This window comes from Moschus berezovskii, chromosome 4, assembly GCF_049115385.1.
Source record: "Moschus berezovskii isolate FMDL1 chromosome 4, NW_MosBer_1.0, whole genome shotgun sequence".
NCBI lineage: Eukaryota > Metazoa > Chordata > Mammalia > Artiodactyla > Moschidae > Moschus > Moschus berezovskii.
This window is the reverse complement of record NC_142463.1, coordinates 111907647-111926919: the sequence shown is the minus strand read 5'-3', so window position 1 is coordinate 111926919 and position 19273 is coordinate 111907647. Positions and strand designations below refer to the sequence as shown.

General features: G+C 43.2%; 1 protein-coding gene across 3 annotated transcripts in view; it reads right to left on the bottom strand.

Annotated features, from left to right (window-relative positions):
* LOC129541569 (SLAM family member 8-like) overlaps positions 1 to 13160 on the bottom strand; it is a 28021-nt gene extending 14861 nt beyond the window's left edge. For 2 of the 3 annotated variants that reach the window (XM_088835907.1, XM_055403536.2), the window contains exons 1-3: positions 8147 to 13160; positions 7745 to 7858; positions 2474 to 2854 (exon numbers count right to left, since the gene is read on the bottom strand). In XM_088835907.1, coding sequence (XP_088692033.1) covers positions 2474 to 2854; positions 7745 to 7858; positions 8147 to 8189 — 538 coding nt within the window. In that variant the 5' untranslated portion in view covers positions 8190 to 13160. The remainder of the gene's footprint in view (positions 1 to 2473; positions 2855 to 7744; positions 7859 to 8146) is intronic. The other variant, XM_088835906.1, reaches the window with a different exon arrangement.
* Positions 13161 to 19273: the final 6113 nt, after the last annotated feature.

Sequence of the window (19273 nt, the reverse complement as noted above, 5' to 3'; positions counted from 1 at the left end):
AACAGTGTGGAGATTCCTTAAAAACTGGAAATAGTGCTGCCATACCACCCAGCAATCCCACTGCTGGGCATACACACCGAGGAAACCAGTATTGAAAGAGACACGTGTACCCCAATGTTCATCACAGCACTGTTCACAATAGCCAGGACATGGAAGCAACCTAGATGTCCATCAGCAAATGAATGGATAAGAAAGCTGTGGCACATATACACAATGGAATATTACTCAGCCATTAGAAAGAACGCATTTGGATCAATTCTAATAAGGTGGATGAACCTGGAGCCTAATATACAGAGTGAAACAAGTCAGAAAGAAAAACACCAATACAATATACTAATGCATATATGTGGAATTTAGAAAGATGGTAACGATGACCAGGAGAAGGCAATGGCACCCCACTTCAGTACTCTTTTGCCTGAAAAACCCCATGGATGGAGGAGCCTGGTAGGCTTCAGTCCATGGGGTCTCTAAGAATCGTACATGACTGAGTGACTTCACTTTCACTTTTCTCTTTCATGCATTGGAGAAGGAAATGGCAACCCACTCCAGTGTTCTTGCCTGGAGAATCCCAGGGAAGGGGGAGCCTGGTGGGCTGCCGTCTATGGGGTCACACAGAGTCGGACATGACTGAAGCAACTTAGCAGCAGCAGCAGCAACAATGACCCTATATGCAAGACAGCAAAAGAGACACAGATGTAAAGAATAGTCTTTTGGACTCTGTGGGAGATGGCAAGGGTGGGATGATCTGAGAGAATAGCATTGAAACATGTATATTATCGTATGTGAAACAGATCGCCAGTCCAGGTTCGATGCATGAGACAGGATGCTCAGGGCTGGTGCACTGGGATGACCCTGAGGGATGGGATGGGGAGGGAGGTGGGAGGAGGGTTCAGGATGGCGTACACATGTACACCCATGGCTGATTCATGTCAATGTATGGAAAAAACCACTCCAATATTGTAAAGTAATTAGTATCCAATTAAAATAAATAAATTAAGCTTTTTTAATCCCACAATTTGCCAAATACTTAACACATAGTAAGTGACAATAAAGAGAGGAGCCATTGAGATAAGTTGTATGTGATTTTACTAAATCGTGTGTGTGTTTAGAAAGCCTTGAAGATTTCCAACCAGAAAATAAAGCCTGATTCCACCTTCCCAATACCCATTATTTCTAAGAAAATTGGGTTTCTCATAAAAGTGGTAGAAGTCTGAGACAGAAGGCCTAGTCCCTGCCCTTCTCTCTTGCATAAATAATGCTTGAGATTGCATAGCCTCTAGAGAAGAGAGACACCTGATCAGGACTAGGACCCCAGAAAAAGCTTCTGTTCTCACAAGGATGGACAAATTTGTGGGAGATGCAGCAGGAGCAACTACTATGATGAGTCTGAGTCGGGTTAGAACATGCCACTGAACTTGAGATGTGATATACTGATCAGTTGGTTGTAAAAATCACATGGGAACCTAAAGCAGCAACAGTCAATCTCTCACAGTAGATATTTTCCTAGGCAGGCAGACTTTAGGGAAAAAAGTGTTGACTAAGTGAGTGTCTCTGGAAATGTTAAAGAGTAACTTTTCTCCTACATCTACTGAAGGCTCCTGGAGCTGGATTAGCGGAATCTTTGAGGGTGAGGCTGGTCTTGGGCTGGCACTGAGTAAAAGGAGAAACAGGTACAGACTACCCATGGATTTCTGAATTGTGATAGATAAATAATGGACCCCAAATAAGTCCATATCCAATCCTCAGGACCTGTGGCTATGTTAGGTTATATGGCAAGGTGAAATTAAGGTAACAGATGGAACTAAGGCTGCTAATCAGCTTGCTTTAAAATAGGAGATTATTCTGATTACCTGGATGGGACCAATGTAATCACAAGGGTCCTTAAGCATGGAAGGAAGAAGAGGATGAGGTCAAAGAGATAAGATTTGAGAAGAACTGGTCACAATATTACAGGCTATTAAGATGGAGGAAGGTGATCATGAACCAAACAATATAAACAACCACTAGAAGATGGAAAATACAAATAAATGAATCTCCTTCTGGAATCCCTAGGAAAAAACACAGCCCTGCCAATACCTTGACTTTGGCCTGGTGAGACTCATGTGTGACTTCTGACCTGTAGCTCAGAAAGATAATAAATTTGCTTTGTGTTAAGTCTCCAAATTAAAGCAGCAACAGACAACTAATACCCACATCAAGTAAACCTGGACCTAAAAAGAACAATAATTGTTATGGCAATATCATTTCCCCAAATTTCCATTCTCCTCACCCAAAATACTAAAGTGATTTTATTCCTGGTATAAATCCCAACTCCTCTCACCATTTGCAGCAAACCACTTACTTCCTAATTCAAAGGTGAAAAGGAGTCTGAAGGCTGGTATCTGGAAGGGATCCTGAAAAATGGGGCTTGTGTGAAACTCCTAGCACAAAAGAACAAGGGAAGCCATAGGGTGGAGTGAGGAGTGTCACTCACCATAGACAGTGAGGAGGAAAACCTGGGTATATTCTATTCCTCCAGTGAAGCTGGCTCGAGCCCGGTACTGCCCACTGTCCTCAGAGGTCAGGTTCTCAATCCTCATGGACGTCACACTGGGCACATGGACCCTGTGCTGGTACTTGTCCTGGAGGCTGACCCAGGTAGGAGTGTGTGCCCCACGATGGACTCGCAACAGGACTCTGTAGTTTGACTCATGGCCAAAGCCCCATGAGACCTCCTCTGGCTCAGTTTCTTGATCCTCGGTCATATGAAACAACACAGAACCTCCTTGGATCCCCTGCAGGGGAACATGGGCTCCAGAATCCAGAACTCCAGAATCATGTGCTCCAGAACTCTTAACACCAGTGTTGCAGATACCTAGGGCATTGGAAACAGGAAATATATTTTTTCAGTACAATAAAGGATAAAATTATATAGCTTGTATTTTAAACAAAATTCATCCAATATACTCCCTTGATTCTTAAAAGGCAAAATAGTATCATTATTTTGAAGCAATTCTACATTAAATCCTAGTTCTAGTGAACTGTTACCTTGAGTAGGTAGCTTTAACTAACCTGCAGTTTCCTCACCCACATTGTAAATTGAATGAGATCATGGGTCAAAAGCACCTGGCACCCTTTCTATCTATACCATGTGAAGAACTGTAGGAGGAGCTTCTTAAGTGTCCCCTTATGTACACATCCTTATGTAGTGCCCTCCCCTGGAATGGGGCTGCATCTAGAGAGTGGCTTAGGACTAGACTAGAGCAGATGGGATGGATGTCACTCAGTGATCCTAGGTTACACAAGACTGTGACTTCCCTCTTGCTCACACTCTCTCTCCTTCACCTTCACTCTTGTTCGCTCTGAGGAACTCAGCTGCCATGTTGTCAGCTGCCCTAAGGAGTGGCCCACATGACAAGAAACTGAGGGTGCCTCTGGCAAACATCCAGGGAGGAAATGGCACCCTCAGTCCAAAATGGGACTGCCTCCCATCAGCAATCCATGAGAGCTCTTAGGAGCGTATCTTGCCCATTTGACCCTAAGCTGATGCAGCCAAGATTCTGATGTCAGTCTTGAAGTTTCTAATCCAGAGGACTCAGCTGATCCAACTCTAAGTCCTGAACCACAGAAACTGTGAGATTATATCTGATGGTGTTTAAGGCAGTAAGTTTTGGGATAACACGTTACACAGCATCAGATACCTAATGCAAAGACGAAGACTGCTCTCCCTCCCAGCATCTTCAGGGCAATGTAGTAGTCAGGACAGGCTAGGCTGTGCTAGGTAACAATCACTTACAGTACCTCAGAATCTCAGAACAAGCAGAGCTTATATCTCCTACCACAGGGCCCCTCAGAGAGTGAGGGAAGGATCCTAAGTCAAATGTTGGAGGGTTTACTACCTTGTAGCTGAACCCATAGAGCTCACAGCCTCCACACAGGCTCCAAGCCCCACCACAGGGACAGGAAACAGGAGAATCACACAGGGGTTTCACTGCATCTGTTCGGAAGTAGTGTGCTCTCATGTTTTTTGGCCAGCACTCATCACAAGGTGAACTGCGAAGGACTAGAATATGAAGGGGAGCGCTAGTGATCACTTAATGAGCTCTCCTGTCTTTCCTTATTTAACTTATATGCAGAATACATCATGAGAAACACTGGGCCGGAGGAAGCACAATCTGGAATTAATATTGCTGGGAGAAATATCAATAACCTAAGATATGCAGATTTACACCACCCTTATGGCATAAAGTGAAGAAGAAGAACAAAAGAACCTCTTGATGAAAGTGAAAAGGAGAGTGAAAAAGTTGGCTTAAAGCTCAACATTCAGAAAACTAAGATCATGGGATCCGGTCCCATCAATTCACGGCAAATAGATGGGGAAACAGTGGAAACAGTGGCTGAATTTATTTTTGGGGGCTCCAAGATCACTGCAGATGGTGACTGTAGCCATGAAATTAAAAGCTGCTTGTTCCTTGGAAGGAAAGTTATGACCAACCTAGAAAGCATATTAAAAAGCAGAGATATTACTTTGCCAACAAAGCTATCTAGTCAAAGCTATGGTTTTTCCAGTGGTCACGAATGGATGTGAAAGTTGGACTGTGAAGAAAGCTGAGCGCCGAAGAATTGATGCTTTTGAACTGTGGTGTTGGAGAAGACTCTTGAGAGTCTCTTGGATTGCAAGGAGATCCAACCAGTCCATCCTAAAAGAGATCAGTCCTGGGTGTTCATTGGAAGGACTGATGTTGAAACTGAAACTCCAGTATTTGGCCACCTGATGCTAGGAGCTGACTCAATTGAAAAGACCCTGATACTGGGAAAGATTGAGGGCAGGAGGAGAAGGGGATGAGAGAGGATGAGATGGTTGGATGGCATCACCAACTCGATGGACATGGGTTTGGGTGGACTCTAGGAATTGGTCATGGATAGGGAGGCCTGGCATGCTGCAGTCCATGCAGTCACAAAGAGTCGGACATGACCGAGCGACTGAACTGAACTGAACTGTCCTTGTGACCCTGAGTTGTGACCAGTGGGAACATTTGATGCATGGCCACCTCCTCCTGAGCCCACCTCCCTCTTCAGACATAGGCCCAAGGGATCTGATACCCTCTCTCCTTCCTGGGGACCATGTAGGACAGAACAAAATGAAGGAAAGTGCCATATCCTGAAAAGATCTGCTTCTTCCAGCAGGTCAGAATGCATCTGCCATGATTGGTCTCAGCTTTCCAAGGTCACAGTTTTCTTTCAAATTTCAATAAAATCTCATCATTTCAGACCTGTCTCCCTCCTGCTTCTGCTGCTGCTAAGTCGCTTCAGTCGTGTCCGACTCTGTGCAAACCCATAGACAGCAGCCAACCAGGCTCCTCCATCCCTGGGATTCTCCAGGCAAGAACACTGGAGTGGGTTGCCATTTCTTTCTCCAAGGCGTGAAAATGAAAAGCGAAAGTGAAGTCACTCAGTCGTGGCCAACTCTAGCGACCCCATGGACAGCAGACTATCAGGCCCCTCCATCCATGGGATTTTCCAGGCAAGAGTTCTGGAGTGGGTTGCCATTGCCTTCTTCTCTGTCTCCCTCCTTCTATATTTATTCTCATTCCCGGCTCTCACTGGAAGCAGAGAATAGCACATGATAGTTAGTGTTCATATGCCCAAGGGTTTCAGATATTTCTTTGTATTCATTTAATCTCTAACTCATTTAATCAGGCATCTCCTCAAGGTCAGGCTTCAGGGGGCATCTGTGTCACAGAAAAGGAAGCTTCTCAGGAGGTGAACTTGTGCTGGGCAAAGCCACACCTGGCACCAGGGCTCCCCTCTCCCAGCCCAGTGCTTCTCCCCTGAAGGAGCTCCCACCAGCTCCCTCACCCTCTCCCTGTCCTCCCCAGGGGCTCCCAGCCCAGCACTGCTGTCTCATCACTAGGTCTGAGCAGCTCCTGGAGCCTCATCCTCCAGTTTTCCTCTCCTGAAATGAGGAAGCAAGAACGTTGAGGGTCTTAGCAGGGCAGGAACTTCTTGCCAGTGGAGGGTTAAACAACAGCTCAGCCAGACTCCCCACTTGCTGGGGAAGAAACAAAACAGAAAGACAGGAGAGAGGAGAGAGAGGAGGAGGGAGGGAGAGAGGAAGCTCAGCCCTCAGGCTACAGAGAGGATCCCCTCAGAAGGGAATAGTGAGCCCACCTGTGAGGACGATGAGAGAAGACTTTGAAAGAGAAGGAAGGGGACAAGAGCTGTGATCTACCAAAGGTGTAATCCCGAAGGAGAAAAAGTCAGGGAGAGTGTAGTTAAAAACAAGATAGTGTAAAAGTTTACTTCAGTTCAGTTCAGTTCAGTTCAGTCGCTCAGTCGTGTCCGACTCTCCGCGACCCCATGAATCACAGCACGCCAGGCCTCCCTGTCCATCACCAACTCCCGGAGTTCACTCAAACTCATGTCCACAGAGTCGGTGATGCCATCCAGCCATCTCATTCTCCGTCGTCCCCTTCTCCTCCCGCCCCCAACCTTTCCCAGCATCAGAGTCTTTTCCAGTGAGTCAACTCGTCGCATGAGGTGGCCAAAGTATTGCAGTTTCAGCTTTAGCATCAGTCCCTCCAATGAACATCCAGGATTGATCTCCTCTAGAATGGACTGGTTGGATCTCCTTGCATTAAAATTTAACAAGAACAAATCAACTTAAAACTGTGTTCTTTTCTCCCTCTCTTTTATGTAATCTGCCAAACCAAAAGACTATGGACAAAACCCTAGATAACAGAACAGATTTTCCACTTAAAAAAAATGAGAGTAGAGAAGGTCTACATTTTACTGTTAACAGAGTTTTCTTGTTAAAAAGGAGGTAATGTTTTGCAAAGCTCATTCTTAATTCAAGACATCTCTTTATAAACAGTCTCTAATTCATTAAATTTCATATAACTCCTACAAGTCCATTTAGTGGCTGGATACTAAAACAAAAAATTTAAAAAAAGCTTTCCAACTTTCTCCAGATTTCATAATTCAATGGGCATTTCCTCATTAGTTTATATTTAATTTCCATATACATAATCATATCATCTTCCAGGAAGTCATGTATGTGATTAGGGTTTGTCCAGTCCTCAGTTCACTTTTCACTTAAGTCCCTGTAGTTTCTACATCCCTTTCTCTTCTCTTTTCGCTAGTTCACCCGCTTCAACTGCCCACATTACCAGGCTATTGTTCCTTCCATATTTTCACCATATTCTTACAGCAGGTGGTATACAGAAACCCTTATTCTTAAGAAGCTGCTGTTCCTTTTATAAAAGCAGAATTTCATTTCATTGTATTTAACATCCTGCATCCTGCCCGAGAAATCAAGACTACAGTTGCTTCCTCCATCTTAGACAGAGTTCTAGTCAACCTCCTCCTCCACAGAACAGCTGCACAGACTGTCAGGTTCCCTCTGAGTTATTCCCCAGCCCGTCCAAGTCAAGAAGCCAGCTTCTTAGTCTCTCTTCCTCTCTGCAGACATCTCTTGGTTCTCCAGACTTCCCATTACTGCTGCAGAGACAGCCTTACCTCCCTCAAATGTTTCCCTTAAAATAGTGAAGGCTGCCTGAGTTCAGGTGTCCTAGACTTGCCACAAACAGAAGGTCATTTTGCTCTTCTGTTCACCCCAGAACTCTAAACCAAATGTACTGTATTTGCTAAATAATTACAAAGCTATTATTTCTTTTTATTCACCAAGGACATTAGGCACAGAAAAGGCATTCTGCCTCCCTGCTCCAGCCAAAGGCCCTCCATCCCAGGAGCCTGGGTTACTCACTGAGGAGGAGGCTGATAAATCCCAGGAATCTGGAGGCCCAGCAGAGGTGGGGGTCTTCTGAGCAGGGTGCCATTTCAGTCTGCCTGACACCCTGTGCAGTTGCAGAGGAAACATCTAGAAAGAAGAGAAGGATAGGAGGGAGTGTCACTCAAAGGGCACTTATGCTATTCTCCACCCCTAGGGCGGGGCTTGCATGTTACTTCTGGTTTGCAGTCCATCAGCCTGTACTAAGCCACTCAGAGGTTTCCCATTACTATTGCCAGCACCTACAGTAGAACGTCAATAAACAATTGCAGAGTAAAATACTGCAGTGCTTCACTATGTTGGAGATACCCATCCTATGGTCATACCAGACTGTTCATCTCACACTCCCCATACTTGCACTGCTTGGAATCCCTTTACCTGTTCCCCGTGGGAACAGCTCAGCCCAGATAGCCATGCTCATCCAAAGCAGCCTGTGGTCAAGGCACAGAACTCATGCTGTTTCAGCCAGGGTAGGCCACAACTCTGCTGCTTTTGGCGTTGTCTCCCATGTCTTCACACTATTTGGTGAGTTTGATTTTCCATAAGCTTCAACTGTCACTTGCCTAAGTAAGAAATTATGAGCAAAAGAACAAAGTTCTTTGAGTGTCATTTCCCTCATCGCCAATGCAAATGTTGGCATTTATCTGTTGCTTGCACCCTTATGGCTTTCCCTGCCTTATGGCTTTCACTAGTGCTAGGCATGCTCCCTACACACAGGGCAAAGCCAGACCCCACCGGATCTGATGGGCTCTTGTCTGCACCCCACCCACCACGTCCCTTAAGACTCTGCCAGCCCTGTACCTGCTATCACAAAGGGGCAGGGAGAGATATCTACACTCCCCTCCTAAGCACAGACTCAGCTGTCTCAGACTCACTGCTGTCTACTGAGGCTCAGGCTCTGGTCTATTCTCTTGAGACTAAATATCCCACACCACAGAACTGTCACGTTCCACACCCCTCAGGAGCAGCCCCATCTATCTAACTCCTGGTCTATAAAGGAGAATGCCAAGTTACTCATTTGAAATAAAAGTCTGAGGACAGATGCCAATACAGGAACCCAAGACAGCCCCTTCCTGTGAACAGGGTCTCTCCCCAACAATAAGGTGGCTTGCTCGGCACATACCTCACAATGGTCAAGGTGGAGGGCTTTTTCTCCTCGTTTTGAAACTTCCTACCCAATTAAAACACTTTTTTTGTGGGAAGATTGCTGTGACCCCAAACCTTTTCATGAAAAGTATGGAGAAAGGGAAGAAGTAACTTCACAGTGGATGAGCCTGGGGAACACTCCCTTCAGCCAAGTGATGAAGGTTAGCATCCTCCATGGTATGTCATGTTGGTAATATGTACCCTTGATATGATACAATGAAAACAGAACTTTCTTCAGATATCCTCCATCCAAAATCCAAAACTCTAGTCTAATCATGAGAGAAACATTCAGTTCAGTTCAGTTCAGTTGCTCAGTCGTGTCCAACTCTTTGTGACCCCATGAACCACAGCATGCCAGACCTCCCTGTCCATCACCAACTGCCACAGTCCACCCAAGCCAATGTCCATCAAGTTTGTGATGCCATCCAACCATCTCATCCTCTGTCGTCCCCTTCTCCTCCCTCCCTCAATCTTTCCCAGAATCAGGGTCTTTTAAAATGAGTCAGCTCTTCGCATCAGCTGGCCAAAATATTGGAGTTTCAGCTTCAACACCAGTCCTTCCAATGAACACCCAGTACTGATCTCCTTTAGGATGGACTGGTTGGATCTCCTTGCAGTCCAAGGGACTCTCAAGAGTCTTCTCCAACACCACAGTTCAAAAGCATCAATTTTCGGCGATCAGCTTTCTTCACAGTCCAAATCTCACAACCATACATGACTATGGGAAAAACCATAGCCTTGACTAGATGGACTTTTGTTGGCAAAGTAATGCCTCTGCTTTTTAATATGCTATCTAGGTTGGTCATAACTTTCCTTCCAAGGAGCAAGTGTCTTTTAATTCATGGCTGAAATCACCATCTGCAGTGATCATGGAGCCCAAAAAAATAAAGTCAACCACTGTTTCAACTGTTTCCCCATCTATTTGCCATAAAGTGATGGGACTAGATGCCATGATCTTCGTTTTCTGAATGTTGAGCTTTAAGCCAACTTTTTCACTCTCCTCTTTCACTTTCATCAAGAGGCTGTTTAGTTCTTCTTCACTTTCTGCCATAAGGGTGGTGTCATCTGTATATCTAGGTTATTGATATTTCTCCTGGAAATCTTAATTCCAGCTTGTGCTTCCTCCAGCCCAGCAATTCTCATGATGTACTCTTCATATAAGTTAAATAAGGAGGGTGACAATATACAACCTTGACGTACTCCTTTTCTTATTTGGAACCAGTCGGTTGTTTGATGTCCAGTTCTAACTGTTGCTTCCTAACCTAGATACAATTTCTCAAGAGGCAGGTCAGGTAGTCTGGTATTCCCATATCCTTCAGAATTTTGCACAGTTTATTGTGATTCACACAGTCAAAGACTTTGGCCTAGTTAATAAAGCAGAAATAGATGTTTTTCTGGAACTCTCTTGCTTTTTCCATGATCCAGCAGATGTTGGCAATTTGATCTCTGGTTCCTCTGCCTTTTCTAATCCAGCTTGAACATCTGGAAGTTCACAGTTCACACATTGCTGAAGACTGGCTTGGAGAATTTTGAGCATTACTTTACTAGCGTGTGAGATGAGTTCAATTGTGTGGTAGTTTGAGCATTCTTTGGTATTGCCTTTCTTTGGGATTGGAATGAAAACTGACCTTTTCCAGTCCTGTCGCCACTGCTGAGTTTTCCAAATTAGTTGACATATTGAGTGCAGCACTTTCACAGCATCATCTTTCAGGATTTGAAATAGCTCAACTGGAATACCATCATCTCCACTAGCTTTGTTCATAGTGATGTTTCCTAAGGCCCACTTGACTTCACATTCCAGAATGTCTGGCTCTAGGTGAGTGTGAGTGATCACACCATCGTGATTATCTTGGTCATGAAGATCTTTTATGTACAGTACTTCTGTGTATTCTTGCCACCTCTTCTTAATATCTTCTGCTTCTGTTATATCCATACCATAACTATCCTTTATTGAGCCTATCTTTCCATGAAATGCTCGCTTGGTATCTCTAATTTTCTTGAAGAGATCTCTAGTCTTTTACCTCTATTGTTTACTCTGTTTCTTTTCACTGATCCCTGAGGAAGGCTTTCTTATCTCTCCTTGCTATTCTTTGGAACTCTGCATTCAAATAGGTATATCTTTCCTTTCCTCCTTTGCTTTTTGCTTCTCTTCTTTTCACAGCTATGAAACATTAGACAAATTAGAAACATTGCTGCTGCTATAATTGAGGAAAATGTTACCAAATATCCTACAGGCTCTCCTCAAAACTGTCATGAAAAAAAGGTACAGACAACAAACTGTCAGAGCCCAGAGGAGACCAAGGACACATGATGACTAAATGCAAGATGAGATCCAGGACATTGGGTAAGAATTGAAGGACAACTGAATAAAGTACGAATTTTCAATACTTCCATACTTACTAATGTTTCCATATTATAACACTGATATGTTATGTCCTTGGACTTTTCCAAGCAAGAATACTAGAGTGGGTTGCCATTTCCTATTCCATAAGATCTTCTCAGCCTAGCCATTGAACTGACATCCCTTATGTCTCCTACACTAGCAGGCAGATTCTTTACCACTTAGCCACTTGGGAAGTCCTAACATATTGATATCACTCTATTAATTGCAACAAATATTAGGAGTATAAGAAGTCGATAATGTTGCAGGAAGTGAGACCCATCCAGGGCCCAAGAGTGGGCTCTTGTCTATCACTCAGGAATGAATTGTTCAAGGAGACATATGTGCTGACAATGCAGGAGATTTTATTGTGAAGGTGCACCTAGGTAGAGAGCAGCAGGGTAAGGGGACCCATGAGAACTGCTCTGTCACGTGGCTCGTAGTCTTGGGTTTCGTGGTGATGCGAGTTTCTGGCCCTTCATGCTGACTCTGGGTCCTTTCTGGTGGCGCACTCATCACTCAGTCAAGATGGATTTCCAGTGAGGAGGATTCTGGGAGGTTGGTAGGACATATGGATTGGTGTCTCCTCTCTTCTTTTGACCTTTCTCGAATTCTCCCGGTTGGTGGTGGCTTGTTAGTTCCGCGTCCTTACCAGGAGCTCCTGTCATAAAGCAGCTCATGCAAATAGTTACTGTGATATCTGCTCAGGGTTTCAGTCAGCGTTTCCTTTAACAATAATAGGGGAGACTGTTTGTGGAGTACATGGCAGCTCTCTGTACCATCTTGCCGTTTTCTCTGTCAATCTAAAATAGATTTTTTTTTTTCTCTTTTGTTAAAGTTCTACTTGTCTTGAGCGCATATCCCTTCTGGTTACAACTGCTCATGAGAGATATTCAGGCATGTCCCTCATGCTTTCCACAAAGGCCAGTGAGATCTATGTGCAGCTATCTTCCCCTATATACACAGAAACACTTGTTTCCAGATAAACCCTGTTCCCACTGCTGACCGCACAAAAGCAGAATTGAAAGTTATTTTTGTTCTGTCCCCAGACCTGGCTCACAGAGGGCTCACACAACATTTACTAAGTAAATGTTTACTGAACCCCTCCTGAATGCCAGTCATGCGCTAGACACTCATCGGTTCACTTCAGTTGCTCAGTCGTGTCCAACTCTTTGCGAGACCATGAACTGCAGCACACCAGGCCTCCCTGTCCATTATCAACTCCTGGAGTTTACCCAAAACCATGTCCATTGAGTTGGTGATGCCATCCATCCATCTCATCCTCTGTCGTCCCCTTCTCCTTCCCCAATTCCTCCCAGCATCAGGGTCTTTTCCAGTGACTCGGCTCTTCGCATCAGGTGGCCAAAGTATAGGAGTTTCAGCTTCAATATCAGTCCTTCCAATGAAGGACTGATCTCCTTTAGGATGGACTGGTTGGATCTTCTTGCAGTCCAAAGTACTTTCAAGAGTCTTCTCCAACACCACAGTTCAAAAGCATCAACTCTTCAGCGATCAGCTTTCTTCACAGTCCAACTCTCACATCCATACATGACCACTGGAAAAATCATTGCCTTGACTAGCCGAACCTTTGTTGGCAAAGTAATTGTCTGCTTTTTAATGTGCTATCTAGGTTGGTCATAACTTTCCTTCGAAGGAGAAAGCTTGGAATGCATGGCTGCAATCAAAATCTGCAGTGATTTTGCACCCCCAAAATAAAATCTGACACTGTCTCCAGTGTTTCCCCATCTATTTGACATGAAGTGATGGGACAAGATGCCATGAACTTTGTTTTCTTTTTTTTTTTTTTTTTGAATTTTTTTTTTAAATTTTACAATATTATATTGGTTGGTTTTGCCATACATTGATATGAATTTGCCCCAGGTTTACATAAGTTCCCCCTCCTGAAACCCCCTCTCACCTCCCTCCTCCCTTTATCCTCCCTCTGGGTCATCCCAGCATGCCAGCCCCGAGCATCCTATAACATGCATTGACCCTGAACTAGTGATTCGTTTCACATATGACAGCATACGTGTTTCAACGCCATTCTCCCAAATCATCCCACCCTCATCCTCTCCCATAGAGTCCCAAAGACTGTTCTATACATCTGTGTCTCTTTTGCTGTCTCGTATACAGGGTTATCATTTGCATCTTTCTAAATTCCATATATATGCATTAGTATACTGTATTGGTGTTTTTCTTTCTGGCTTACTTCACTCTGTATAATAGGCTCCAGTTTCATCCACCTCATTAGAACTGATTCAAATGTATTCTTTTTAATGGCTGAATAATACTCCATTGTGTATATGTACCAAAGCTTTCTTATCCATTCGTCTGCAGATGGACATCTAGGTTGCTTCCATGTCCTGGCTATTATAAACAGTGCTGCAATGAACATTGGAGTACATGTGTCTCTTTCAATTCTGGTTTCCTCGGTGTGGATGCCCAGGAGTGCGATTGCTGGATCATATGGCAGTTCTATTTCCAATTTTTTGAGGAATCTCCATACTGTTCTCCATAGTGGCTGTACTAGTTTGCATTCCCACCAACAGTGTAACAGGGTTCCTTTCTCTCCACATCCTCTCCAGCATTTATTGCATGTAGACTTTTGGATAGCAGCCATTCTGACTGGTGTGAAATGGTATCTCATTGTGGTTTTGATTTGCATCTCTCTGATTATGAGGGATGTTGAGCATTTTTTCATGTATTTGTTAGCCATCTTTATGTCTTCTTTGGAGAAATGTCTGTTTAGTTCTTCAGCCCATTTTTTGATTGGGTCATTTATTTTTCTGGAATTGAGCTGCAGGAGCTGCTTGTATAATTTGGAGATTAATCCTTTATCAGTTGCTTCATTTGCTATTATTTTCTCCCATTCTGAAGGCTGTCTTTTCACCTTACTTATAGTTTCCTTTGCTGTGCAGAAGCTTTTGATTTTAATTAGGTCCCATTTGTTTATTTTTGCTTTTATTTCCAATATTCTGGGAGGTGGGTCATGGAGGATCCTGCTGTGATTTATGTCAGAGAGTGTTTTGCCTACGTTCTCCTCTAGGAGTTTTATAGTTTCTGGTCTTACATTTAGCTCTCTAATCCATTTTGAGTTTATTTTGGTGTATGGTGTTAGAAAAATGCAAATGATAACCCTGTATACGAGACAGCAAAAGAGACACAGATGTATAGAACAGTCTTTGGGACTCTATGGGAGAGGGTGAGGGTGGGATGATTTGGGAGAATGGCATTGAAACGTGTTCTAGTTTCATTCTTTTACAAGTGGCTGACCAGTTTTCCCAGCACCACTTGTTAAAGAGACTGTCTTTTCTCCATTTTATATTCTTGCCTCCTTTGTCAAAGATGAGGCGTCCATAGATGCGTGGATTTATCTGTGGGCTTTCTATTTTGTTCCATTGATCTATATTTCTGTCTTTATGCCAGTACCATACTGTCTTGATGACTGTGGCTTTGTAGTAGAGCCTGAAGTCTGGCAGGTTAATTCCCCCAGTTCCATTTTTCTTCCTCAAGATTGCTTTGGCTATTCGAGGTTTTTTGTATTTCCATACAAATTGTGAGATTATTTGTTCTAGTTCTGTGAAAAATATCTTTGGTAGCCTGATAGGGATTGCATTGAATGTATAAATTACTTTGGGTAGTATACTCATTTTTACAATATTTATTCTTCCAATCCATGAACATGGTATATTTCTCCATCTATTAGTGTCCTCTTTGATTGCTTTCAGTAGTGTTTTATAGTTTTCTATGTACAAGTCTTTTGTTTCTTTAGGTAGATATATTCCTAAGTATTTAATTCTTTTCGTTGCAACAGTGAATGGAATAGTTTCCTTAATTTCTCTTTCTATTTTCTCATTATTAGTGTATAGGAATGCAAGGGATTTCTGTGTGTTGATTTTATATCCTGCAACGTTACTGTAATCATTGATTAGCTCTAGTAGTTTTCTGGTAGAGTCTCTAGGTTTTTCTGTGTAGAGGATCATGTCATCAGCGAACAGTGAAAGTTTTACTTCTTCTTTTCCAATTTGGATTCCTTTTATGTCTTTTTCTGCTCTGATTGCTGTGGCCAAAACTTCCAGAACTATGTTGAATAGTAGTGGTGAGAGTGGGCACCCTTGTCTTGTTCCTGACTTTAGGGGAAATGCTTTCAGATTTTCACCATTGAGGATAATGTTTGCTGTGGGTTTGTCATATATAGCTTTTATTATGTTGAGGTATGTCCCTTCTATTCCCACTTTCTGGAGGGTTTTTATCATAAATGGATGTTGAATTTTGTCAAAGGCTTTCTCTGCATCTATTGAGATAATCATATGATTTTTATTTTTCAGTTTGTTAATGTGGTGTATTACGTTGACTGATTTGCGGATATTGAAGAATCCTTGCATTCCTGGGATAAAGCCCACTTGGTCATGATGTATGATCTTCTTAATATGCTGTTGGATTCTGATTGCTAGAATTTTGTTAAGGATTTTTGCATCTATGTTCATCAGTGATATTGGCCTGTAGTTTTCTTTTTTTGTGGGGTCTTTACCAGGTTTTGGGATTAGGGTGATGGTGGCCTCATAGAATGAGTTTGGAAGTTTCCCTTCCTCAGCAATTTTCTGGAAGAGTTTGAGTAGAATAGGTGTTAGCTCTTCTCTAAATTTTTGGTAGAATTCAGCTGTGAAGCCGTCTGGACCTGGGCTTTTGTTTGCTGGGAGATTTTTGATTACAGTTTCAATTTCCGTGCTTGTGATGGGTCTGTTCAGATTTTCTATTTCTTCCTGATTCAGTTTTGGAAAGTTGTATTTTTCTAGGAATTTGTCCATTTCTTCCAGGTTATTCATTTTATTGCCATATAATTGCTGATAGTATTCTCTAATAATCCTTTGTATTTCTGTGTTGTCAGTTGTGATCTATCCATTTTCGTTTCTAATTTTATTGATTTGGTTCTTCTCCCTTTGTTTCTTGATAAGTCTGGCTAGTGGTTTGTCAATTTTATTTACCTTCTCAAAGAACCAGCTTTTGGCTTTGTTGATTTTTGCTATAGTCTCTTTTGTTTCTTTTGCATTTATCTCTGCCCTAATTTTTACAATTTCTTTCCTTCTACTGACCCTGGGGTTCTTCATTTCTTCCTTTTCTAGTTGCTTTAGATGAACTTTGTTTTCTGAATGTTGATCTTTAAGTCAACTTTTTCACTCTCCTCTTTCACTTGCATCAAGAGGCTTTTTAGTTCCTCTTCACTTTCTCCATAAGGGTGGTGTCATCTGCATATCTGAGGTTCTTGATATTTCTCCCAGCAATCTTGATTCCAGCTTGTGCTTCTTCCAGCCCCACGTTTCTTATGATGTGCTCTGCATATAAGTTAAATAAGCAGGGTGACGATACACAGCCTTGACGTCCTCCTTTTCCTATTTGGAAATTAGACGCTCATAATGTACAGTAAACACAACTTCTCTGTTCCATGACTGGATGGAGTCCACACCACAGTGGGGAACAGGTTCTAAACAAAGGAATGCCTTATGTAGATAACATGGAAGTTAGAGAGAAGGGAAAGTACAGGATGCTGGGAGGGGAGGAGGACACTGGAGGGACAAGGAAGCCCCTCTGAGGAAGGGTGACTAAGCTGAGCCCTATAGATTCTGGTGGCCATGATCTCCACATGGACAATCCCATTGGGCTGATCCCCACCTTCACCTTACTGACTTTTGGCAGTTACTTTTTTCAAGAAAACTTCTTTACCTGGATTGCTGGACTCCTTAGTCTCCTGACTTTCACACTGAATCACTGGCCACACCTTCTCAGCCTCCTCTTTCTGACTATGACCTTCTGAAGCCCAGACCTTGCTGCCTGGACCACTTGCCTGTCTACACATAACTTTTCCTGAATTCCAGACCCATGTGTAAAACTGCCTACTTGCAAGTCCCACATGAAGTTCCCATTGTATCTCAATCTCAAATTCCATGCCTGACCCTGAAACCTGCTTCTTCCCTGGTGGTCCCTGTCTCAGGACATGGTGCCTCATTTTCCATGGTGCTCAGGCGAAAATCCTTATTCCTCTTTCGCTCAGACTCATGTCTGACCCATCAGTAAATCCTGCTACCTCTCCATAATATTTCAAGGATCCACCCCTTCTCACCACATCCAATATTCACTTTTATCTAGAATTGCTGAGGGCTTGCAACACATACCCAGGCCCCAAACTTGCTGCACTGCACACACAACCAGTCAGTTCAGTTCAGTCGTTCAGTCGTGTCCGAATCTTTGCGACCCCATGAATCACAGCACGCCAGGCCTCCCTGTCCATCACCAACTCCCGGACTTCACTCAAAATCATGTCCGACGAGTCGGTGATGCCATCCAGCCATCTCATTCTCTGTCGTCCCCTTCTCCTCTCTCCCTCAATACCTCCCAGCATCAGAGTCTTTTCCTGTGAGTCAACTCTTCACATGAGGTGGACAAAGTATTGGAGTTTCAGCTTTAGCTACAGTCCTTCCAATGAACACCCAGGATTGATCTCCTTTAGAATGGACTGGTTGGGTCTCAAGGGACTCTCAAGAATCTTCTCCAACACCACAGTTCAAAAGCATCAATTCTTCAGCGCTCAGCTTTCTTCACAGTCCACCTCTCAAATCCATACATAACCACTGGAAAAAGCATAGCCTTGACTAGACGGACCTTGGTTGGCAAAGTAATGTCTCTGCTTTTTAATATGTTATCCAAGTTGGTCATAACTTTCCTTCCAAGGAGTAAGGGTCTTTTAATATCATGGATGCAATCAGCATCTGCAGTGATTTTGGAGCCCAAAAAATAAAGTCTGACACTGTTTCCACTGTTTCCCCATCTATTTCCCATCAAGTGATGGGACCAGATGCCATGATATTTGTTTTCTGAATGTTGAGCTTCAAGCCAATCTTTTCACTCTCCTCTTTCACTTGCATCAAGAGGCTTTTGAGTTCCTCTTCACTTTCTGCCATAAGGGTGGTGTCATCGGCATATCTGAGGTTCTTGATATTTCTCCTGTCAATCTTGATTCCAGCTTGTGCTTCTTCCAGCCCAGCGTTCCTCATGATGTACTCTGCATATAAGTTAAATAAGCATGGTGACAATATACAACCTTGACATACTCCTTTTCCTATTTGGAACCAGTCTGTTATCCCATGTTCAGTTCTAAGTGTTCCTTCCTGACCTGCATATAGGTTTCTCAAGAGGCAGGTCAGGTGGTCTGGGATTCCCATCTCTTTCAGAATGTTCCACAGTTTATTGTGATCCACACAGTCAAAGGCTTTGGCATAGTCAATGAAGCAGAAATAGATGTTTTTCTGGAACTCTCTTGCTTTCTCCATGATCCAACAGATGTTGGCAATTTGATCTCTGGTGCCTCTGCCTTTTCTAAAACCTGCTTGAACATCTGGAAATTCACGGTTCACATATTGCTGAAGCCTGGCTTGGAGAATTTTAAGCATGACTTTACTAGCGTATGAGATGAGTTCATTTCTGCGGTAGTTTGAGCATTCTTTGGCATTGCCTTTCTTTGGGATTGGAATGAAGACTGACCTTTTCCAGTCCTGTGGCCACTGCTGAGTTTTCCAAATTTGCTGGCATATTTAGTGCAGTACTTTCACAGCATCATCTTTCAGGATTTGAAATAGATCAACTGGAATTCCATCACCTCCACTAGCTGTGTTCATAGTGATGCTTTCTAAGTCCCGCTTGACTTCACATTCCAAGATGTCTGGCTGTAGGTGAGTGATCACAGCATCATGATTATCTTGGTAGTGAAGATCTTTTTTGCACGGTTCTTCTGTGTATTCTTGCAACCTCGTCTTAATATCTTCTACTTCTGTTAGGTCCATACCATTTCTGTCCTTTATGAGCCCATCTTTGCATGAAATGTTCCCTTGGTATCTCTAACTTTCCTGAAGAGATCTCTTGTTTTTCCTATTCTGTTGTTTTCCTCTATTTCTTTGCTCTACTTCATTGATTGCTGAGGAAGGTTT